This window comes from Aythya fuligula, chromosome 4 (assembly GCF_009819795.1).
Source record: "Aythya fuligula isolate bAytFul2 chromosome 4, bAytFul2.pri, whole genome shotgun sequence".
Classification (NCBI taxonomy): Eukaryota; Metazoa; Chordata; class Aves; order Anseriformes; family Anatidae; genus Aythya; species Aythya fuligula.
This window is the reverse complement of record NC_045562.1, coordinates 52704010-52729536: the sequence shown is the minus strand read 5'-3', so window position 1 is coordinate 52729536 and position 25527 is coordinate 52704010. Positions and strand designations below refer to the sequence as shown.

The 25527-nt window shown below is 41.4% G+C and overlaps 1 protein-coding gene across 1 annotated transcript; it reads left to right on the top strand.

Moving 5' to 3' along the window:
- The first annotated feature begins 7612 nt into the window (after positions 1-7612).
- Positions 7613-21875, top strand: CHRNA9 (cholinergic receptor nicotinic alpha 9 subunit). The gene is made up of 5 exons (XM_032186998.1): positions 7613-7895; positions 18727-18872; positions 19681-19835; positions 20404-20936; positions 21223-21875. Exons 1-5 carry the CDS (start codon positions 7817-7819, stop codon positions 21777-21779), a joined length of 1470 nt encoding a protein of 489 aa, XP_032042889.1. The 5' UTR covers positions 7613-7816; the 3' UTR covers positions 21780-21875.
- Positions 21876-25527: the final 3652 nt, after the last annotated feature.

The following is a 25527-nucleotide window of genomic DNA, read 5'->3' as shown; positions in this document are numbered from 1 at the left end:
CTCATAGGGTATAATATGATTAAATTTGTCAGCTTAGGTAGCCAATTGATTTACTTTCATTAGGAAGTGGCTGCATCTTGGTGCCATTAGATTACACAATTTTTTATGCTATGATGCAAAACTTCATCGCTGTGATGAGCAAACACCTAGCAGCTGTGCAGTGAAACCTGCTTGGAAGTTTTAACAATACATCACTCAAAGACAATTTTGTTTTTCCTTGTCTGGCTTTGCTATCCACGAGTTGTTGCTGCAGTAACAGAGTCTCGGGATACACATCAATAACAGCTATTGGTGGGTGTACTGTAGGATGACTATTTCATCCTATATGTTTTTAGGATGTAATTTGATGAAAACCTTTGAAAACCTTTTATTTATTTATTTATTTATTTAATATATATATTTTTGGCAGTAGTACCAACCTACATGTATGTGATTTTCTTACCAGACCTCAGCTGGGTCAGTACAGCATTCTGCTGGACTACATAATAAAGTTAATACAATTATTTTTAACCTGAGGTTGTTTTTATATTTGCTCCAGATTTAGCCAAACAAAGCATACTAGCTGAGGGAGACTCCACAGGGAGGGAATAAATAGCAAAACAAAAGGACACAAAGTGGTGTAAGCTGCTATTGCTGCTGAGCAAACACGTGAACCTGTAGGTTCAGCACAGCTTTTACACATATGTTCAGGAGCTCTTTTCCCCATCAGGAGTAACCTTTTGACACCTGGAACTTTACACAGCTGATAAGAAACCTTTCTGGGACAGCTGCTTTGTGCAGTTATTCAGCTGATTTTTGCAAGGTTCCTCCTCTGTAACTTTCTTCCCTGTTTCCTTGGCATCACTGAGGTCATCACCAGGGACATCCCAAGAGGCTTTCCTAACTTTGAATTGACCACAGTGAGCCCTAAATCCTCTCTAAAAAACAGTTTTCTCACAGCTCTAACAGACTACCAGTTCGTATTTTGATTTTAACAGAGACCTGCTGGGTAAGGACAGAACATTCAACTGCACACCTGAGGACAGCCTCGAAGTCACTGTCCCCCATGCTGCCTTGGTTACCACCTGCTGTACTTGTGTGATGTCCATCAGTGCCTTCCTGGCCGCACAAGAGGCAGCAAAATGGGTCTTGCAGCCACTTTTCTCTGACTTGGAAATTCAGTATTACATTGGTTGTTCTCCCCAGAGCTAGCTGTCACCTAGGCAGCTCCTGAACACATGACACACTAGAAGATGCCATTACTTCAAACACCCTTGTTGTAACAGAAGGTGACATTCAACCTTATGATCCTGCTTCACAGATATAAGTGATTTAATCTGTATGAAATCTTAGAAGTGCCCCAATTAGAGGATGAGGGTTATTTATGTCATCTCTTACAGAATGTTCCCTGCTACAAGGGATCCTTGGAACCAAGCAAGGTCACCTGTGATAGTTTAGCTTCACTTCAATTTAAGGCTTCTTTTGGTCCTATATACCTTTTGAACAGGGCTCAGTGAAGGATTTTATGAATTTTCAAGGGTCAGGCCCATGTAGATAGACTGAGACAGCAGCAGCACCTGTTTGGGTTGAATATAGCTGCTATGGAACTGCAGCCTGGACAACACCAACATCCCTCTCAGTGTCACAGTGAGCTGCTGAACTCCCCCCATATTCACAGCTGCCAGTCACCAGCCATCAGCTAGATTTTCTTCTCATCTCTTCTATGCAGAGTGCCCCCCAAAAAGCCACAATAAATAGGGCACAGAACAATACACACTCATAAGGAGAGCTACACACAGACTCCAGAGTCCCCAGGAGAGATCTCGGTGCTTTGATAGTTACAGGAGAGCATTTATCCTTTGAAGGGCCAGCCCTATGTTTCAACTTGGATATCATATGACAGATATCAGATATCCTGAAGAGGATCAGGATGATCGACCATTCTTGAGATGAAGGACAGTCCTTCCATGTACATTATTACTTTTGCAGGAGGCAGATCCTGGGACTCCATGACAAACAAGAAGTCTCTCACTTGGTCCACTGGAATTGGCCAAACTGCAGGCAGAGCCATGCCTTCTCTAAAGGCAAGAAAATTCTTCAGGCCCTCATAGTATATTTGTCACTGGTGTCTATCTCCTGAGCACTCCAGTAACAGCAGAGTCCTCAGGGGCAAGAAGCCCAAGGGTTGCTTCTCAGGAACATGGCTGAGCTCATCTACTGAAACAAATCCACATTAGCAACAGCAAGCAAGTCAGTCTAAAAAGCAACAAACAGAAAAAAAGCTTCTTCCCTTTCAACACCCTTTGACTTTTGTTTGAACTTCTTTGGAAAATGAATAACTCTGTCCCTTATATTTTTATGACTCACCTGAACAGCCTCCAACAGCCCGACCAGTGGTGAAGGATTAAGTTCTCAATAAGTGTAAGGACATACTGTTTTTTTTTTTTTTTTTTCCCTCTTTAAAGCAATGCCTGAAGCCTGGCAACACACACAGTATGCTACAGCAAGGTTTTTGCAGTGCCACACCCCATGAATGCATGCAGGGGTCCAGAAGTGACAAAGCCACACACTAGGAATAAATCCATGACTACACAGAGGTTCCAACAGGCTTCCAGAGTATGGTCAGACCCCACATCAGAAGCCTACCAAGCTTCCACATGCCTCAACCATCCCGTCAGCCCCCATGCACATCCAAGCCCCCTCCCCACCCTTCTGGGAGCTGCTGGACCAGGAGCTGGGCATGGAGTGGCTGCAGCTGGGCCTCGTCAGCCAGGCGGATCCTCTGCTATCATGTGGGACTGTGGTGGTGGTGTCCTGGTGTTTCCCAGCAGTGTGGAGTTTGCAGTACGGTGGTGACTGGTGAGTGTGGCCATGATTTGTGAGGGGTAACAAGCATGTGTGGTGGCTTTTGGCCAGGGCAGTGGGCTGCTGAGGGGGATGAGTGGATCAGGAGTGTGCTCTGTGACCTTCTCAGTGTAGGCAACACTGGAAAGTCTTGTCTGTAGGCAACACTGGAAAGGCTGGCTCTTAAACCTTCTCTTCTCTGCTACCACTCTGTAAGTTCCTGCAGTGCTCCCCTACCTAGTGCTGGAGATGTGTCAGGTGTGGGACTTGTATCCTTTCACACCTGAAAAATATCTCAGCTTGTTAACAGCTCTGGGTGTAGCTGTGTGTGAAGCGAATATCTAGGCAGATAAACTACTAGAGCATTGTTTAGGTGTGTGTCACACCTAAAGTCACACATAAACACTCTCTTCATCACGCCTTGACTGGCATGCTTGTGCCTGTTGTCAGCATGTGCTAATATAGAGCTTGTCTCATAGGAAGGGAGTTTAGTCGTCCTTGGAAACGCTCTTTGGGACCTTGGTCTCTGAAGACATTGTCATTGTTGGAGTGCTCGGGGGATGTTAGGCTGTGGCAAGCCTACCTTGAAGGACTAAATAAATTCCTTGCCTTTAGGAAAGGCATGTGGATGCCTGCAGCCTGGCCCATTCCAGAGGATCAACTTAGAGGGTTTTTGGCTGTGGAGTCTCTTTACTCATCCTCAAAGACGTTGAAGTATGTGGCAGCACTGTCTTACTTGTCAAGACTGACCGGTAACCCCGATCCTCTGGAAGATGCTATAACCCATTGCATGGTGGGCTATAACCCATTGCAAGTGGGCATTCTGAGGGATAAATACACTCCTGTAACAACTGAGGTGTCACGCTCCCTCTTAGGAGCTCTGGAGTCTGTATGTATATCCCATTACGAATGCTTACTGTTTCGTGCCTTATTCACTGCAGCTTTTTTTGGGGCACTTCGAGTAGGAGAGGTGGTGGCAAAGCACCATGCTGCACTGCAGCCAGAACTGCTGCACTTGAGTGACACCCAGGTGACAGAAAGCAGAGTGGTGTTTCATTTGTGTATCTCTCCTTTTGGCCAGGAGAGACATACCATCAGCCTCGGGCTGTCTGAAGAGCCATGGGTGTGCCCTGTCCTGGCCCTCCAGAGCTATGTGATGCATTCACCACTCGAAGGGCTGCTCTTTGTGCACATGGATAATGTGCCAGTCATGAGGAGGGAATTTCTGACCATTCTCCGATGGGCCCTGAGGCTGCTGGGGCTTCTGGGGAGCAGTATGGCCTGCATTCCTTCTGGCTGGGGACTGTCATCACTGCCACATACTGCGGGTATCCCGGGGAGGACATCACCTGCCTGGCGAGGTGGCCCTGCATGATCCCAGAGAGGCCATAGCCATGGAGACTGGGGGGAAAACAGAAGCTCATCAATTCTTCTTTCTATGAAAGTTTAACCACATAGTTTCTAGTCAGCGGCAGTAACTTAAGTCCCAGTGTCTGCAATGATTTTTCTACCTCACACCACAACAGCTCCTGAAGTTCGCCTGCAGGCGCTGCTTACACTGTCTGCAGCCCCAAGGGTGGGTGTGTCAGACCTGCTGCGTGTGGACCTTGTCTGCCTTGACAGCAAGTCTACAGATGCTTTTATTTTGTGTAACTTGAATTAATAAATGCTTCCAGTTTTAAAACAGCCTATGCTTACTAGCAATATTATTTTTTATGCATTAGAAATTGTAGGCTCGGCTTTTTTAGAGTAATAAATGGCTAAAGTTTGGAAGCAAAACTTGAGAATTTAAGTTAATTACTGTAAGACAGCAGGTAGTTACACTTTTAAAAACCAAAATATATTACAATTTATGGCTATACAAAAAGTTGTCACTAAGGTCAAAAAGGAAATATAACCTACACAACTAGTTTAATAACAGACACCAAAGGTTGAATTAAAAAAACAAAAGCAAACAACAAACACTGATACTCATAAGATGTGTTCAAAGCAATGTCTTCTGCTTAGATGGGGGGCTGAAACATTTTTGCGCAGCAAACACTAGCTCTGAAAATATTTAATTGAATCTGCTAGCCCCAGTTCTCTCTGAGCATAATTAGCCTGATCAGAATTTTAAATAGCTAAAATATCACACAGTTCACTTAACAGTTAATTATTTCCTTAGGATGTGTTACTTGTCCTTAATTCAGCCTGTTCTCTTTTTTCCTGAATTTTAAGGTGCTTTCTTAACTTCCTTAAATTGAGGAACCTTCAACCATAATTGTGAAGTTTGATGGCTAGAGTACTTCCAGTTTTGTAGTTACAGCACTTGCAGTGCCATGGGATAGAATATATTTTTTACCCTGTGGTCAAACTGGGAAGGGCTTTGATGGGTCAGGTGGACTCGTGGCACCTTCAGAGAACTGCAGCAAGCTGCCTGATCATCCTTGCTGCTATTGCTGCTCCAAACCTGGAACAACAGTGCTGCTAAATAGGGTAGCTTAGTATTTTACTCTGCCCTGCCTTCTAGCAAAGATGTGGGTTACAGCGTGGGAGCTGGCTGGAATTTAATGCTGGTGTGATTGCCATGGAAATAATTAGCCATGATTTCTCAAGCCTTCTGGTTACTGGAAGGTAACACTTTGCAGGGCACCACCAATCTGCTACTCCTTACTGTTACTCTTTCTTCTTTTTTACTATGAGAGCTGCATTGTGTTGAGCGTGGGACTTACTACAATGTGGCAAGACTTCAGTGGTTAGCACGGTATCTGAGATCTTTGTTTTTAACTGTGCTTCAGTTAAAAGCTGGCTTTGTTCACTGGAAATGCTTGTTTGAATAGTAACTCCTGCATAATGCCTAACCGTAAGTAATGTCTGACTGAGGTGCCGCTAATGGTGCATCTGCCAAGAGACTTCTCCTGAGGTTCTTACTGGTTGGGCTGAGCAGAGGCTTGCTGTATACCTGCATAAGGAGCTGCTGCTTTATGTGCTTTCTGCAAGATTTCATAGGTTTCCAAGCTTTTTTTTTTTTTTTTTTTTTTTTCTGTCCTTGGTGTATGTGATGTCTAACATCTATAGGAAGAGACAAGAGGCTGCCCGGTTTATCTTTTCTTTTCCACTACCAGATTGTTTTAACTGGCCATAAATTATGTTTTCTCAAGTTGTGTCTGTTTTTCCCACGGCAGTAATTAGGAGACCTCCCCATCTTTGTCCTGACCTGTGAGTGTTCTTGCTTCAATTCTTCCTGTCTTCTCCCCCTGTCTCACTGGCAAGGGGTTTGGCTCTAAGTCAGAGCTAACCCACTGCTTTCTGGTTAATCCGAGAAATCCCAGGATGGCTGCAAAGCACCATGGAGTAGGCAGCTCGGTTCAGCTACTCACATAAGTCACTGTGGCTCCTTCGTGAAGGTGAGGAGTTAGAAAAAGTCCTGGAAGTATTGTCATACCCCATGGCTTAAGGTAGGCTATTAAGAGAGCAGCTGATGTTTGAGTTAATACCCTGCTAGTCCAAAAAAAAAACAACCTGTTTTGCTTCCTGTGATGACCTTATCGCAGAAGCTGTTTCCAGCCCCTCTGAGGGATTAGCGGCCCTGTGCCACCAGGGAGATTGAGAGGCTGAGCTGGCTGCCCTGTGCCTTGAAGAAGGGCATGATTTTAGGCAGATCAAGGCTGACACAAGTGCATTTTCTTTTGGCTCCATTGACTGCTGGTTACGTCAATGCTTTTCCTGCAAGATTTGACAAGGGTTTTTAGTATAAATGGTAAACGTTTGATACATTTGCAGAAGTTGTATAGATGAGGATGACACAGAAAGATGCAAATCTTTCAAACAACAACAACAACAACCCACAACCAAAGCCTAGAGAAATACAGCTGAGGTTCCAGAATACAAAGGCTACTGTGGATTATTAATGCTTGTAATGTAAAATGGCGATTAGGAAGCTGTCTTTTTTTTTTTTTTTGCCTTGAGAAGGAAAGACTTGCCAGAGGATGTCTTTAGCTGAACTGACTTATTTGATATAGAAAAAGTAGTTTGGCATTCAGCTTTGTGTTCATTGTGAGACTTCAGCAGAGAAGTAAACTAGTATTTTAGTTTTACTGCTGTCTGCTTTAGGGTGGCAGGAAAGACTGTGGTTGAAAATGAGTTGTTACTGTTTCCTAATGAGGTATTTGAAGGTGCAAAATGTACCTGTCTCCTTCCACAGTATATAAGCTCATCTCTTCCTCTCTGCCCCTCTTCCCCCCTACTTACTGACATAGTCCGCTGGAAGCATCTGAAAGCGAGAGCTTTCTGTTCAGCTGAGAACTGAATTCCAGTGGAAGAGTCTGACCTAAAATGCATGTTCCAGGGGAAGAAGAAAAGCCTCTAAGATTTTTGCCTTTTTTAAGTCAAAATGTGTTCAAGACAGGCAGAAATTGGTCAAGGCTTTTTAACAGCAGAAAACCATCTACTTGGACAAAGAACTTCCATCTACTTGGACAAAGTTCTTTGTCCAAGTAGATGGAAGTAGCTGGTGGAACTGGGAGGTATCAAAATAAACATGGTACAAGAACAGCTTGGTGGCTATGCCTCGCTGTTCTTACTAAGTACCAGGACTCTCCTATTTAATTGACCTCAGCAATAAACTGTGTTTCTCAGCTGGGGAGACAAGAAGATCTTGCAAATATTTTTAGAGTATAAATAGATACTTAAAACAGGAATGCCAGTATTGATCTTAGCCTCTTTCTTTTGTTGTGTATACTTTCTTTCTGAAACCTCAGAAATCTGTCTGGCTTCTGGGGAATCTGGTATTCTGCAAATAAATTCCACAATGATTGTTCTGCACTACTGGAAAAAAGGATGTCTGTTTTATATGTAATATTTGTCTTCAGTGCGATACTGATAGAAGAGGAAAAAATACCTCTGTTCTTATTTCTGTCTACATTCTGTAGCTGGCACCAGAGACTTTCATTTTGTACCCCTGAAATGGAAGTGAAGTCTAGGAAGTAGCTGAAGAGGTGATGAAGACTCAGCGATGATGTCAACTTTGCTGAATTCTCTGATCCCAGCACCAAGAAGCATGAAAATATGTTTAAGGTACAGCCATCATAGAGGTAATTAGTTTTTCCTGCTTACCTAAAAAGTCATCGTTTGATAGGCTGGCATATATTTTTCAGATAACAGGGTTATAAATGTAGTGCTTGATCTATAATTGCTGGAGCTATATGTTTGCTTTTGTGACAGTAAAACCAAGAACCTGTTTTCTCATGAATGTTAGGAGTTTCATCGGCTTAGAATCCTAACATGGTTACTTCAGATTTTCAAATATTTTTTCCTTTTTTAACACTTTGATGTTGTAAAGATCCTGAATTCTTTCTTACAACGTTAATGATTTCACACTTTTTATCATGTTAAGTGTGAAAGGTTAAGCATACAGACTGCAGAAAGAGCTAAATTACTCTTGTACTAATCACTGTCTGCTGGAAGAAATTACTGTATTATGTATTACTGTTGAGATACTGGTGAATCAATATTAATGTAGAAGCCTGAACTCTTACAATTTCTACAATTTATAACTGTTGTATTTAATTAGACTCTTTTCAAGGGTAAAAGAAGTGATTAATTGTATTTTGTATCTTAAAAAGTCTTTGTACACCTGGCTGGCATGCTTTTCATTCTCCAGATTGTGATGCTTAGATAAAATATATATTCCTTAGAATGACAGAAATAATGTTGCCCTTTAATTAGTACAGCACTAATTAATTATCAAGTGTATGTACTTGAACAGTTAAATTTTTCATTGTTGAATTGTACCTCCAAGTTCATTTGTGTTCTTTGAGTAGACAAAATTTGCAAGAAAAGGCATCTTTCCATAACTATTGCAAGCAAAGTAGGAAATATAAGTTAGATATTTGTCAGGTTTCACACGAAGGTCCCTGAGTACTTCTTGTTCTTGTGGAATGAAAACATCCCCTGCTAGTCTGGCTCTACAACATACTGTGTCTTTTGATCCCAAAGGCCCAAGTCCAGAAAGCTAAGATAAATAGACAAATGCCTTTCAACTTAAGGTTTTCTCTTCAGGCTTTATATAAAGTATTATTCCTGCTATAAAAACTACTGAGGAGCTTTTATGAGGCTAATCTGCAAGTACAAGCAATTGCATGTTCCATATATTTTTCTTGTCTGCAACCAGCACCTGGGAAGAAGCTGGCAAAAGAAGACCTTAAAATAATGTTATACAAAAATAAGGGTTTCCATTGATTTGTTGCTTGAAATACCCCCCAAAGTGCCTCTTGTGTGTCTAGACTTATTATTATTATTATTGTTGTTGTTGTTGTTGTTGTTATTATTATTATTATTTTTTTTTTGTGACAGTGACTTCCTTTTATAACATACGTAGAAGTAAGATATAGTTGTGATATAACATCTGTACATCCAGCAGTTGAGATGTTTACTTCTATGCTGTGGAGACTTGCTTATTTCACTCCACAGCAAGGAGGACACCAGACCTTCTGCAGCAGCTGTAATAGCAGCACACAGGGCATGTCATGCCAGTGCTCTTGCTTTGTTTACCCTGCTCTGGCTTTCTGTTGAAGATGTCTTGTTTCATTTCACGTTCTCAGGACATACCTCCTCAGAGCGTTGTAATTGCTAAGGCTGCAGAGCTGGAAGCTGTAAGTAGGCATTAAAAGTACATTTATTTTAAAGTAACTAAAGGGAAAACAGTGCTTTTTGATCAAAACAGATAAAGAAGACTCTGTTTTGTGTTGTGATATGACATAATTTTGGCTAGAAGCATCAGTGTAGTGCTGAATCCACCAATCATTGCCAGCTCACTGGGTCATGCCTTCCAATGAGATGTTGTAACGATCTGCCAGCCCTTCCCTCAGGCTGGCTGTGTATTCACTGTTCACTGCAACACAGAGCTCAGCCATACCACTGTCATACTTACCACTAATTTTTAGGATTGCAGAAGATTACTGAAGGTATATAAGATTATTGGCAGAAAGGAAAGAATTAGAGAATGTGTACAAGAAATGAATGCTTTTTTTCCTTATTTATGGCTTCCCACCACCAAATCAACCAGAGTCAAGAGTCCAAATCAACCAAGTAAGACTCCAGACCTGAGCAGATATCAATGATTATTAATACCATTGAATTCAGAGCAGCTCTCTGAAATGGCAGTGTAATATGCTGCTTTTGCCTAGAGCCCAGGAGTAAAGTAAATAAGGAATTTGTTGCTAAAACTGTTCCAACTTCTAACAGTGTTCTTATGTTAGCTCTTTTATACTGGTTAGGGGAATTGCCTCTTGAAATTTCATACACATTTCCCAAAAGCAGGATGACTGTAGGATTGTCTGTCCTTTCATAGTTCTGCTACCTGTAGGCTGTGATGTAATGTCTCTTGCATTTTCCCCAACATCTTGGTTCTGTTCTGTTTTAGAATAAAACACTCTTCATGCCCTTCATCCTGCTAAAAGGCAGCTGAGCAATTGGCAAAGATACTTCACGGCCCCCTGCCAATTGTTGTCAGACAAGCAGCAAATGTTTCCCAAAGTGCACAAACCAGCCAGGTATAATGTGTGATTATAGTAGCATATTATACTTTTATACATTCTGCTAGAACACACAATTTTGGTCTTAACTACTTTTATACCTCATAATCACCTTCTGTGGAACTTCAAACACAGCAGTTATTAAGCCCATAAGATTGAGATCAGTGTTGCAGGTTAACACTTCTGGATAGCAGATCTTTGATTTATGGGCAAAATGAAGTTTTTCAGCCAGTTAACCAAAGAAGTACTGAGCATTCATTACATTGCACTTGGTGTAGGTTGAAAAGGATGAAACATCTCGGTTTTAGATGACCACTTAGAACTTTACAGATGAAAACCAAAGGTATTCATACAGCCTTTCTTAAGTTTATTCTGCAGCCACTGTATTCACAGATGCTTAAGACAAGAGGTACTGTCTTCAGCTTGTGTTGGTGCTTTGTTCCCAAGATCTAAATGAGCCTGTTATGCCAGAATGAGCACAGTTACAGGCTTTTAGTAAAACTGCAGGTTTACTACTAATCTTGCTTAAGGAGAAATTTATCCTGGTCTATAGCATAACGTAGCTGTGTTCCTGCTAGAAGGTGCTTGCTGGAATGGCATACTGTTACTCTTAAGCTGGCAAAACTCAAAAGTGTAGCCTAAAATGGGTGTGCGTGGGAATCTATCCTGACAATATTGCCTAAAGTTTGAGGGACCTGTAGGGAGGCAATTTGTCCAGCCCAAAAATCTGAGCCTGTCTGGTTACAATGCTGCCTGTACCACTTCTGTGAGAAGTGCACAGCTAACTGGAGCATGACACTAGACAGTGAGATGCAAGAAATGTCTTTAATACTGTTCAGCCTCAGATGAAGTCTGTTCTAATTGTTGGCTTGTCTGTTCTTTCCCTCACAGGCTGTAGCATCTAGACCTAATGTTCTTGATGGTTTGCTTATTGTGGGCATCTGGTTTTGAGCTGGCGTCTGAGTGAGCTGAGCATGGCCAAGTTTTAGCACAAATGGCAGTGTGTTCTTGATGGTGCAGCTTGGTCAGATTCTGTAACAGGAAAAGAAAACTGGCAGAGTCTGCAAGGAAAAGGAGTGCATCCAGCTGTTATGCCTCTCTTACAAGAAGCTTCAAGTCCCTTGCTGTTAGAGATGAAGCCAGAGCTGCTTTCTTGGAGGTCAACATGATTTGCCATATCAGTGACTTAATGAACAATTTTTGGTTAGATGAGTAAGGCAGAGAGGTCTGTATCTCTTTTCTGTGGGGTCTCCTCTGTTTTCTGCCACTTCTGTCCTGTCAAGCTGCTTTCAAAAGGGACACTTAAGAAATCAATAGTGGTCGTATTAATATTAGTGCAAACCCAGAATAATTTCTCTGAAGGTAGAGTTGCTCTGGGTTTATGCTAGCATTCTTGTGATCAAAACTCACTTTTCAGAAAAGTAGCTAAAAAGGAAAGCCAACAAATTTTCCCAGCCTCAGATGCATCTTGGGAGGAAGCCTGAAGAATGAAAGTATGCACATACTATAAGATGCTTCAATAGCTAGAACTTATAAAAAGTTCTTTTCCCTCAAAGATGAGTAGTTAGTGCTTGTCTCATCCTATTTTGAAGTTTGTTATGCACAAATAAGGCTTTTGTATTGTGGTAATTTAGAGTTTTTTTTTTTTTCTGAATATATATATAAGTAGACAACTTTGCAGTAGTTGTAAGCTTGGAAATTAGTTTAATGAGCTTAGAAAACCACTCTTGGAGTGGTTTGTCAAGGGAACTATCTATATTCTCAGTAAAGCAATTTTTTCTTCCTCTAAATCCTGGAAATGTGGAGAAATTCCCAGGGTGAACTGTTATGTATGATTAGATGGAGCTGAAATAATTAGGTAATGCCAAAATTTGTGACAAAAATGTCTGCTTAGTGTCTGTCTAGATGTGTTTTACAATGTAAGCAAAATTGTATGCAACACTGGCCAAGTAGCAGGTATGAATACTGCGGTAGCAGTCATCCTGCAATTGGAGTTCTGTTTAGATTGATACATTATGGTCTGGTTTCTTTCTTGACTTTATCTTTGGCATCCTGCCTTTGTGGCCAGCTGCTCTGTATTAGTACACAATATTAATCTTAGCTCTTTGCAGGGAACTTGGATAAGGATACAAATGTTTAGATTTAATTTAGTTTGTGTTGCAAGGTAGATGTGAGCTTACCAGGAAGGCATTTATCTTAGGGGGTGCTAGGGATTGCCTCTATGTAGATTCCCTCACGTATACAATGTTTTTGTACCTCTTTATAAGGATGTTACTTCTGACCCTCTCCTCCACTTTGAATTTTAACGATAAAATTTACCTCTGAGTTAGCATCTGAAATGATGTCTGCCCTTTAGTTGTCTTCAGTAAACTTCTGAGTTTGGTCAGTTTTTGTGAAGTCCACCTGAGCCGATGGAATTGTGTTCTGGGGATCCTACAGTTGTCATCTGCCTGTACAGCAGTACCTGGGGGGCTTCCTTCTACTTCTCAAGGCTGAGGTACTGTGTTGTCTTCCATGTCGCAAGAGCAATCAGGCAGAAGAAGATATTTGAGTCTCTCTACACTCTTGTAACAGGGTAAAAAATTTCTATAATAATCCCAATTTGTTTAGAGCATCAGACTGCCTGTCTTTGCGTAGAGCATAGATCCTGTGATCAGCCACTCAAAGGCATGATCTAAAGCTGGAAGTGACCCCAATGAGAGAGAGCTGTATATAAAATAGCTTTCTGACAGCTAAAGCTATAAAATAGCTTTGTTCTTAACCCTGACAGATACTGAATGCTTTGCAAGGACAGATAAAATACCCTGTCCTGGTGAAAAAGGATGAATGCACTGCAATTTAGATCTTACTAAACAATGCAAGGTTTCTCAGGACAAAAGGATCCTCTACTTCATGTGCTGCAAGGTGGTTGATAGAGCTGTATGTGTAAGAGGACCAAAAATTAAATTTACTTTCAGGAAAAAAAAAAAAAAAAAAAAAAAGACTGACATTTAAATTAGGCTTTTCTGTTTCTGGAAAATGTGGCTAATATTCCACATCATCTCATGACCTAACATGCTGAACACTTCCTAGTGTATTTCCTATCTTGTGTGTATGACAGAAGAAGAAAATATGAATGAGTATGCTAGTTTCAGGTGGTAGGGGATTTTGAGAGAGAAGGAAGGAGGAAGCAGTAGGTGGGTTGAGAAAATGAGGTGGAGAGAAACACGCTGCATGTAAATGAAGTGCTGTGTTCTGCTTCTCCAGAGCAGGCACAGTAAGGCTGTTCTGCTGGCAAGAAGAGCTGTTGTTACCTGTGCTGTTAGGACTTTGTTTCGTCTAAGGAGAGGAGTCTTGACTCTGAGGAGTTAGTGTGCTGCTTGACCTCATCATAAGATAATATTCTGTAGCAAATGCTGTGAAGAATGTGAACACAACAGCTTCTGGGGAGAAAAATTGGCAGGAAGGCAAGTAGAAGCAGACTGTGAGACACTTCTTACAAACTGTGCTTAGAAACCAATCTGTTCTTCTTTATTGTTCTCTGATGAAGGGATGGATTATAAATGGTGCAGACAGCCTTGAGGCCTGTGATAATACAGTATCTGTAGCTTTTCCAGTTGGAGGCTTAAACTCTTAATGTTTTCCATGCAAAAAAGGTTGAAAATACATTTTTAAAAAAAGTCTGAACGTGTACATGTCAAAACCTCAGCTTCAGGAACAGATAATTATTTAGGCAGGAGAGTAAAGGTATCTTTAATTGAAAGAACAAACTTTTAAAATGTTTTTAAACTTTTTTCCTGCTTTGTTTGTGGTTTGTCCAAGATAAATATTTAAAACTGGAAGTTATTAATATGAAAATATCTCCCCCTGACTTTGGTCTGTCCTTAAGGTATATGCAAAGTCAAACTTACCTTACAAGGCAGTACACTGAATTCATTTTTTTGATGTTTTGATTGCAGCCTGTGCTTGTCCATACAACCATCAGAAGTTGCATGGCATGTGAGTGTTATACAGGTTCAGTGTACTGCTGAACGAATGGTACCCTGAATGTAAACATGAAAACAATGTTCTGCTCTGTTTATGGCCCATACGTGTACCCACAAAGTCAAATGTTTGAATAAAATCATACGCAACCAGGGTTGGATGTTGTGCCTTAACTGATCTCTGCCTCAGCAGAAGCAGCCTCTGCTCTAAATATGGTTTCACATTGTGCAGTTGTTGACAGTGATTTATGTTTGCTCGCACTGAGATCCTCCCGTGACTAGCCTGGTGTGTTAGGCAGATCCAAGAGCCAGATTCAGCCATTAAGTAGTTCTGTTCCTTCTGCTTATCTTCTTTAAAAGAACATATTTTCTTTGTTAATCTTGTATTAAATTTAAGGCAAATAATCAGAGAAATTAATCAAAGTAGATTAAAATGTGATGTGATTTTATGCAATAAACAAAGATTGTTTGGAGTGTCTGGGTAAACCGGTAGGCTGGCTTAACAGGGCCATCTGCTGGTGGACGCACTCTGAGGGAACTTCGGATTTCACTGGAAGCAAGTCTAGTTTGGGGAGAGGTTAATGATTTGATTCTGACTTGCAAACAACCATGACTCTGAAATTATCATTGTAAGCTGCTTTGTACTTGTGTCAGTTCCCGACTCTGTAGCAGAACTTATTACTGTAAAAACAGAGAACTGCTTGAGTATAAATTTATGCTCCATTCAAATGTTAAATGGGATGTTTCATCTGGGAGTTGTATTACCATAGATTAAGCCACAATTTAAAACTATATTGCAAGGAAGCGTGGGTTTGTAGATGAATCTCTCAGATCATTAAATAACAAATAATGTTAATACTCTACACAAAATGTCTACTTAAGGGACATTTGGTTTAAAATTACAGATTAAATTTCTTATAAAAAGCTGAATGGGTCTGGTGTACTGATAATTTTTTTTTTTAAACTCTAATATTGAGAAGGCTTTTGGATATTTTTTTTATAAGCACTGCAATTAATGTAGCATTGTAAGTGTCTTTTGTATGCAGACTCACTGCCTGCATGCCCTGTATGTGGCAACTCCTGGATATATTTGACTGGAAAGTACTGGTTATGATCTATTCCTTCACAAGTTTATAATGAATAAAATGAAACCCGTGCATAGGAATAAACTGAGTAATCAACACATGCAAGTATGCCTCATTTTCTTATTTTGAAAACCTGCAATTTTATTTGGAAAGGACACCTTAAAACAAAGGTTCAGGATTCTTTAATATGTGATCTTATGTGAGTTTCTGTGTATCAGGCTGTGCTACCCAGCACAGCTGTACTGCAGGTGTAACTGCTCACAGGATTGCCCACAGCCTGTGGCAAAGCAAACTTCATATCGGTTCCTGTGCACTTATAGCAGCACACTTAAAGCAATGCCCTGGTCATTCCCTTGTAATTAGTAAGAAGCAGTAGCTGCTTGCTGACAAAAATGATAAACTAGGCTCAAGGTATCACCTGAGAAAGCACTGATGTGACAGTATCCCCCCCAAACTCTTTGTCCCTAACTTTTGTCACCTGACAGCATACACTTTTTTACCCACAGGAAAAGCCAGTTAACATGCTGCCTAAGGGCTGCTCTGACCTTCTTGACTTCTAAACTGTTTTCCATTTTTTCCCCCCTTTTGACAAGCAACTGAAGTGAGGGAGATGGATTTCATTACAAGTGCTTTGATTGAAATTACTTAGTGCTTACCCATTGAACTTGGCCATAAATGTCACTGATTTACAGACCCCACTGAAGCGCAGACGTTATCCAGCGACTGGTACTTGTACTGCATTTATGTTACAAGGCTTTGGTAGGAGGGGGGCTGCAGGGGTGGCCTGTGTGAGCAGAGCCCAGCAGCTGCCCCACATCAGATCAGAGCCAGCTCCAGCTGGCTCCAAAAGGGACCTGCCACTGGCCTGAGCCAAGCCAGAGAGTGACGCTGGTTGGGCCTCTGGTGGAGCAGGTTTAAAAAGGTAAAATCTCCACAGTGCTCTTACATAGAAATTGTGCCTGTGAAGGGATCAGTTTCCTTTTAGCCAAGGGAATGCACAAGAGTAAAACAGTATTTTTTGTGTGTATCTGAACTGTTCTGGAACAATTTTTTACTGATAGTTCATTCTGCCTTTTCACCTGTCCATTTTAATGATTATTTTTCTACCTGTCCTAATAGGATGGCACTGCAGTATATGATGAGGGGCAGTGGTCTATGGGAAGGAGGAAGTCACCTCCTCTTGTTTGTGAGAAACCTGTAAGAAAATGCCTGCAATGTGAGGAAGCTAACTCAACTACGTGAGGAATACAGGCAGAGCTAACAATGAGCTGGCTATTGGGGTAAAGGGAGTCCAGCCATGGTATTGCTTTACAGTCACACTTCTCTCCTGTGAGTCTTTTTGCTAAATGCAAAAGCTGTTCCAGTAATTCTGTAATCATTTGTAAACCCTGGTTAAGCTCACCTGGGAAATTGTACTACATTGGGAAGTAGCATTTTATCTACAGAATCCAGTCCTGCTCCTGATTCCTGTGCCATGGACTGATCATGGAGTTGTCCGTGCCAGTGGAAGCTGTAGCTTGCACAGCTGTGTTGTGCTTCTGCAAACCTTGCCTGTGCTGCCAGGCCTGGCAGTTGCTGTAGCTGCGTATCTTACACGTGGTGTCACTTTGGTAGGTGGAAACACTTCTGTCCGTATGCGAGCAGGTAGGCTGTGGTTTTTGCTATGTGACACGTTGGATGTGTGGTACTCAGTGTAACCACACCAACTGAGGCAAATCTTACTGCTTTTTTTTTTTTTTCTTTTTTTTTTTTTTTTTTTTTTTTTTTTTTTTTTTTCTGGTGAGGGTTCATAGGTTCACTGGGCCGGTGTTGAGAAGCTATTGCTGAACATAAAGGCAGTAAGACTTGGCCCAATGAAGAAATGAGAAATGTCCGATCTGTGAAGAAACCAAATCTCACATTTGTAGTGAGAAATGCAATGGAATACAGTTTTCCAGCTGATATCCCATCTGTTTGTTGTCTTGCACAGCGTTAGCTTCAAGGAGGCAGCTCTCAGGTTACGGAGAGAGGGAGGGATCATCAGAGCCCCAGGCAGCTGCAGGAGCTGAGACCATTGCTCCAGGACACACAGCTGCTGAGGGAGGACCGAGTTGCTTCTAGCTGCTCATCAGTGCCACAGCAACTTTGTGTTGCTGTGCAACTTGTGTTTTGTTACACTTTTGCATGGTGAGAAGGTCTAGAAATGAAGAGAAAAATTCCATCCTCCTCTCATGTCTCTATCAGGTTGCTGTTCACAGCCGTGATGCTTCAAGGTGAGAAACACTTTTTGGTAGCTAAATGTTGTATTGGCATTTATTTTATTCAGGTAGGAGCTGGTGTCCTGATGCATCCTACATGGTTGAGCTCCAAAAATCCCCTTCATCTGTTTTTTTTTTTTTTTTTTTGGTCTTACTGATGCATAGACAAAATTAATGATCGTGTAGAACCAGATAGATCCAAATGCTCCTTGTGAAGCTTTGGTTTGTTAGGATTTCTTTTTCATCAGGAAGGTTAACTTTGAACTCTGGTAAGTCCAGGAAGTCACTGTGAGTCACCAAAGAGCAATGTCCTCCATAGCACTTGTTTCCTGTGTTGTGCCAGCTGGCATTCGCACAAGTCTTGTGAATGTTACTGTCCTTGTCCTTTGCCTGCAGAAATGTGTGAATTTGTCTAAAGGTAATGCAGACACTGCCTAGAGAAACAGCGATGCACAAAGCAGTGTGGAACAGCAGAAGTGTGGTAAATCTGAAATTTTAGTGGAATACCCATAGGAAGTCTGGATAGCAAGGAATACATGGTTTGGGAAAGATGTTAGTCCAAGGATGTGTTCATACCTCATGTAGTTGTCAAATTGTGAAGAAAAGCAGCTTAGACTTCTTCCAAGTGCTGTATTTATTTTTTTTTAAGGGCAGAGGGAGGGTAAATTCTGAAAGTAGCATGAAAGTAGCAGTGTTGCATTTAAGGAGACATCACAAGCTATTAGCCTGGGAGCAGGTTCGACTTCAGGCTTGGCTTCTAATTTTAGCTTAGCAGATGTGTGACTCTAAGCCAATAATCTCTATGCCTATGAAAGAAATCAGTAAATAGAGGTAATGACACTTAAAATGGCAGGAATCTCTGGATAGAGATTTTTTTTTTTTTCATCGGGTGTGAAAAGCTAAAGCTAGCTATTCATTTACTACAGGTGAATGCTGTCTTTATTTGAATAACTTCATCAGGTTTACTCTGTTTTTGCACTAAATGATAGTCTACAATATGTGAATGATAAATATAGCAAATGCTGTTTGAAGCTATAGAAAAAGGCTATCTTCTGATATTGCTCAGTGCTTAATCTGATGTACTGAACAAAAACGTGTTATCTAGCTGTAGAATCAGCCAAAGGAAAATATGCTCACATGCTGTTCAATGAACTGTTTGAAGACTATTCAAATGCTCTACGACCAGTGGAAGACACAGATAAAGTGCTGAATGTTACCCTTCAGATAACATTGTCCCAAATTAAAGACATGGTGAGTAAAAATGCAGTTCTGTTTTTTTCTGAATATATGCAGAAACATGCTAACCGTAAACTTGCTTGGAGTGGGAAAGCAACTTAAATTTTGTTGTGACGACTTCAGTAATGCTTCTTCACAAGGGTCTTGTTCTCTGGTTCTCAACAGAATCTTATCTGATTGCAATTCTAGGACTTCCATTGCATGTCTACAGACATAGCTGCTGAATTGCAAAGACTTTGTAGTTTTAGTTAGATGTTTGTATTGTAGCATCCAGGCAACTTTTGCTATTAAATAAAAAGAGCAAATGCTTTTTCTAGGAAGCAATTTCTCATAATCTCCCTATTTCAGCCTTTAACTTCTTATAAATTTGGTTCAGCCAGATACATTTTTAAGGCAAAAAAAATGTGTCTGTAAGGAGAATGGAAAAACACTTCTGATTTGTGAATCAACAAGCTTTCAGAGAGTTTTGGACTAAATTTTGTTTGGTATTCTGAAGCTGGCAAAAGAAAACTCATGAGATATTAAGAGCCTTAGACAGCTGTGATTAAAGCTTGGGAGGGTGCAGGGAGAAGAACCATCCTTTGGGGGAGAAAGGCTTGGACAAGAGAAAGATTGAATACATAAGACCCCTCTACACTGTATGGTATATGTACCTGTCTGAGAAGTGCTGCTGTGGCCTGTTAGTATTCTGGCCTGTTCCAAGCATTGCTTTAAAGTTACACAACAAATACTGCCAGACTGCCAGCATCTAAGATGTATGTATGTATGTATTTATTTATTTATTTTTAACAGTCAGTTAAAAATATTTTTATTTTTTATGCAGGATGAAAGGAACCAAATTTTGACAGCTTACTTATGGATTCGACAAAGCTGGTATGATGCGTACCTCAAATGGGACAAGGATAAATATGATGGGTTGGATTCTATCAGGATTCCAAGCAATTTGGTCTGGAGGCCAGATATTGTCCTATATAACAAGTGAGTGAGGCTGGAGAGAATTGGCTTGAATGTGTGTATGAAGGAGGGGGTAGAAGGAAAATGACCCATGGAGCCTGAACTTTCATCAATACACTTTGCCTTAGGAAGGGATATATTTTTGTCTTAATATTTGTTTCTGAACATCTGAATATTTAGAAAAAATCCATAGGATCGTTTGAATATTGATCCAGCTTCCTTGGTTGCATTGGGAGTTGAACACTTTCCCTCCCTGGTGATCTGAAGTGCTTTCTGTAGAAGCTGCTGGAGAGCTCTAGAAGATTGTGTTCACAAGAAGTGGGTATACAAAGGATCTATAACTTGTCTGCTCTCCCAGGCCAGTAATGAACAGCAGATTATAATGATTTTTGAATATCCTACTGTGTCAGTGGATACTGGTACTTGTAAATAATATAGTTAATAGTCAGTTCCTAATAAAAATTAGTGTAAATAATATGGTTTCAGAAGCATGCCTTTAATGGTGTAAAGCGAGGGTCTCCTCCTGACTCTCCCCAGCCTACACATTAAGTTGCTGCATGTCAATCCTGACTATCACTTTTCTGTCTTTTAGGGCAGATGATGACTTTTCAGAACCAGTGAATACTAATGTTGTGTTGAGATATGATGGAAAAATCACTTGGGATGCGCCTGCTATCACAAAGAGCTCATGTGTAGTGGATGTATCTTATTTTCCTTTTGACAGCCAGCAGTGCAACCTTACGTTTGGTTCCTGGACTTATAATGGTAATCAGGTAGACATCATCAATTCTCTTGATAGTGGTGACCTTTCTGACTTCGTAGAAGATGTGGAATGGGAGATTCATGGCATGCCAGCGGTTAAGAATGTAATCACTTACGGCTGCTGCTCTGAGCCTTATCCAGATGTAACATTCACACTGATTTTGAAAAGGAAGTCTTCTTTCTACATATTTAACCTTTTGCTTCCTTGCATTTTGATCTCTTTCCTCGCCCCACTGGGATTCTATCTCCCTGCAGACTCTGGAGAAAAAGTGTCTCTAGGCGTTACGGTTCTTCTTGCTCTGACCGTGTTTCAGCTTATGGTTGCAGAGATCATGCCTCCCTCTGAAAACGTACCTTTAATAGGTGAGCTTTATGTGCTTTAAATGTAGCTTTATATGCTTTAAACGTTTTTTACAATGCTTATTCAATAGTCACTCATCTGATAAAGGCATACCAGTAATGAGTGTGAGGTTTTACTTTAATGCTTTAATCAATATTCTTATACAGTAATTGTTATCTAAATACAGAGTATCAGGGTGATTAAAATTTGGTTTCACTTGCACTTATGCTTAGCATTATGTTGTCACATTATTTCTGCACTGATTTTTTTAGGGTAACATCTTTAATATCATTTTATTTTGTGTTCCAGGCAAGTATTACATAGCAACTATGACCATGATCACAGCTTCCACTGCACTGACGATCATTATCATGAATGTCCATCACTGTGGCTCAGAAGCAAAGCCTGTTCCACAATGGGCCAGGGTGGTTATCTTGGACTACATGTCAAAAATCTTTTTTGTGTATGATGTGGGTGAAAACTGTACAAGTCCGCAAAGAGAGAAGGAGCAAGAACATAAGTTAGAGGGGGATGATGTGTGTCCAGGGGGAGACAAAGAGGTAAGGAGTCAACTTTCCAATAGAAATGACGACAGTGATGTCAAGGAGAAGCTGAATGGAAATTTGAACAAAAGCTGTGGAGTTCATGGTGAAGATAGTAGGGAGAACGTTAACTGCTGTTCCTGTTACAAAATGCTGATAAAGAATATCGAGTACATTGCTAACTGTGTTCGAGACCATAAAGCAAACCGGGCCAAAGGAATTGAGTGGAAAAAAGTAGCAAAAGTGATGGACAGGTTTTTCATGTGGATTTTTTTTATCATGGTGTTTTTCATGAGTGTGCTAATCATTGGGAAAGCAGCTTAACTGCAGATGAACACATTCATTTTGTAGGTATGAATGTACTGGGTTAGCTCGTTTCAGTGGAGCTGTGGGGTAGGTGTGCTTCTGAGATCTTTGTGTCTTCTGTTCTGTAACAATAAACCAGCTCAGTAGGCTGCAACGGCATGTTGAGACATTGCTCAGTGGATGGCTTTATTAGTGGCTTTCATTGCGTTTTAATATGGGAGTGCAGCCCCGATGAGGCTGCTGGATGAGCAGTCTGTGCTCCGTCTTAATGAACGGTGGTCACGACTGCAGGCTGATCGGGGGAGCAATGCAGTGATGGAGCAGACAGCCTAGCAGGGAGCACTCTATTCAGAGGGCTGCACCTTGTAACTTGGCTGGCCTTTTCTCTCTGCCAGAACAAAAGTGGGGTATTTGTGAGATTGTGACAGTTCCTGGAATTTACTGCTTCATGGCACTGCCCTTTTTTCCTTTTTTAGCTTGCCTAAGTTAGCTTATTTTGTTAAGGGCTTTTTCTGGTTACTGTTCATGTCTGCTCATAGGCTCCACCTGCCTCTATCTTGCTCTCTGGTGTGCCTTTCACTTCTGCTACCACTGAGTATACCACTAAATATGACTGTACCTTGATTTTCCTTTTAATCATTTCCTGCTGCTAAATATTGCTCCATTGTTACTACAGGCACAGTAAGCCAGAATGACAGGACTTCTTCCTCACCAAGTCACAGGGCCTCTCCTCCTTTCTCTTCCTTCTGATTCTAACAGTAGGAAGGGCTTCTCATCCTCCCTAGATATTTCATTGCTCTGGACATTTGTTCAAAATGGGCCTTTAAATGTCACTTGTGAGACTGTTAAAATAGGCTGTGAGTGTCTAGTCTCTGCTCATTGTATTGATCTTGACCAATGCTCACCCCATGTGTCTGTTACCTGGTTTTGAATCACTAAGGTCAGAAGGGACCTCTGGAGACCATCTAGTCCAACCCCCCTGCTCAAGCAGGGTCACCTAGAGCAGGTCGCACAGGATCACGTCCAGGTGGGTTTTTTAATATCTCCAGGGGAGCAGACTCCACAACCTCTCTGGGCAACCCCTTCCAGTGTTCTGTCACTCTCACAGTACAGAAGTGTTTCCCCATATTCAGGTGGACCTTCCTGTGTTTCAGTTTGTGCCTGTTGCTTCCCTCTGGGCACCACCAAAGAGCCTGGCCCCATCATCTTGACACCCTTCCCTAAGATATTTATATGCACTAATGAGATCCCCTCTCAGTCTTCTCTTCTCCAGGCTAATGAGGCCCAGCTTTCTCAGCCTTTCCTCATATGAGAGATGCTTCAGTCCCCTAATCATCTTCACAGCCCTCTGCTGGACTCTCTCCAGGAGCTCCATGTCCCTCTTGTACTGGGGAACCCAGAACTGGACACAATACTCCAGGTGTGGCCTCCCCGGGCCTGTGCAGAGTGGGAGGATCACCTCTCAACCTGCTGGCAACACTTTTCCTAATGCACCCCAGGATACCATTGGCCTTCTTGGCCACAAGGGGACATTGCTGTCTCATGGTTTACCCGCTGTTCACTAGGGCTCCCAGTTTTTTTCCTGCAGAGCTGCTTTCCAGCAGGTCATCCCCCAACCTGTACTAGTGTACAGGGTTATTCCTCTCAGGTGCAGGACCCTGCAGTAGCTTTTGTTGAACCTCAGGAGGTTCCTCTCTGCCAAACTCTCCAGCCTGGCCGGGTCCCTCTGAATAGCAATGCAGCATTGTGGTGAATCAGTCACTCTTCCTGGTTTTGTATCAGCAGCAAACATGCTGAGGGTGCATCCTTATCCCTTCATCTGGTTCACTGGTGGGTAAGTTGGACAGGACTGAACCCAGCACAGACCCCTGGGGGACACAGCTACAGGCCTCCAGCTAGACCGTGGACACCCTCACACAACCCGCTGAGCTCTGCCATCCAGCCAGTTCTCAGTCCACCTCACTGTCTGCTCATCTAAATGTACTTAAATTATCAGCTGTCTAGAGGAATGCCAAGGTTGCTTTGCGCATTACTTAGCACAAAAGCATGATCTTACAGCACTATCATTAAAGTAGTGCCATAATCAACACGTTCCCTGTTCAACACCTTGCTACTTAAGTGTACATGAATGTGTTTGCTGACAACACTAAAAAGCCCTCTCCTCTGTGTTAATTTCTTTTAACTCCTCAGACAAAAGTTCCAGAAGATGTCTCACGGTAAAGTGAGAAGCTTAAAAGCCCAGGCATGCCCTTGGCAGATAAATTGCTTTTACAAAGCATCCTGAATTTTGAAACCATGATATTCTAGATGCAGTGGGAGAGGCAGAAGGACACTGTAATGGATCCCAGTCAAAAGTTCATGTGATAAAATGAGTTTTCGTAACTGTTGCAGTTAATAGGAGCACACCTGTGAAGCTGTAACTTAAGAGTGAGGAGTCAAAATGGCAAAGCGATGCAGTCGTCATGCCCAAATTTATTGAAAGAGAGGGATTTGTAGTTATTATTATTATGTAAATTATGCGTTGAATTCTCAATGCCAGGTTTTCTTTTGTGTGGAATAATTAATGCTGTAAGCTTATCTTGATTCTCATACATAATGCAAGCTTTAAAGTCCAGGTTCTAATGTAAAGATAAACTGGGTAGCTAGCCAAGAATAAACTCAGTATGTGGAAAAAGTCTCAAGTGTATTCCCTATATATTATCAGCTTCCAGTCAACTGGGGTAACTTTGAATATCTGCTTTAGAAACCAAGCTGTTCATTCTCCCTGTGCAGAAGAATGGTTGCAGACATTTGCCATGGTGCTCAGGGTTTGACATTTATACTGCCTCGTTTAGGAAACTGATTTGGTCTTTGTTGTGGAAAAAAGATACTGTCCCCAAAGCCTGGGGAGTAAAGTATTTAAAGATAAAGGTAAGGTATTCAGAACATGAGTCTTCACGGTGGAGAAAAAATGGCTAAGGGAGTGTTTGTCCAAGGCTTATGGGTGGTATAAAGAAAAGCGTTATTGTTTGCTCTCTCTTCTACTTTAGGAACCAGGTGCATCAAATATACTGCGAGGTAGTGGATGGGACTGACTATATACTGTGTGAGAAGGCTGAGGAACTCCTTGCAACAGAATCTGTGAATGCTAAAAGATTGTGTGGATTTAAAGAGCTGGGGGAAAATGGAAGAAAAATCTGTCAGGGTACAACTAAATACAGTCATGAAGAGTTGAAAGCTAGAGCAGTGTTTTTACGGATTCAATAGTGCCTATTCTTCTGTGCTCTTTATCCCATGTTTCAGGAATTCAGGTGTTACGTTATAAGCATGTTTCATCCTATGGTTAACAAAGCTTTGCTCTGACCCTGCCAGAAGTATGGGAAATATCTCAGAGCTGTTTCTCAAGAAATGCAGGAGTTTGGCAAGAACTCCTGATTATGCAGGTCTGTCCTCATTTGAGAAACAGAAGACCTGTAATTTGATTGTGTAGGAGATGGGAAGGGGAAAGCATGGGGTGAGGGAATTCCTTCATTTCCATTTAAAGCCAGGAAGAATCCATCTATTCTCTCATTTTAAAAATTTCTGTTACCTGTTGAAAATAATGTGGTGACTCTTGTTTTCGTTCTTAAAATCTTCTCATCAACAACAGGATATAAGACTGAAGGTGGCCTCTGTACTTTGTGTGCAACCACCTCTTTTGTACTTGCAGGCAGAGTGAATAACTTAGAGACAGTTTAAAGGAGCAGAACAAACTGAATATCTCTTTTCTCACCGACTGTGATGTCCA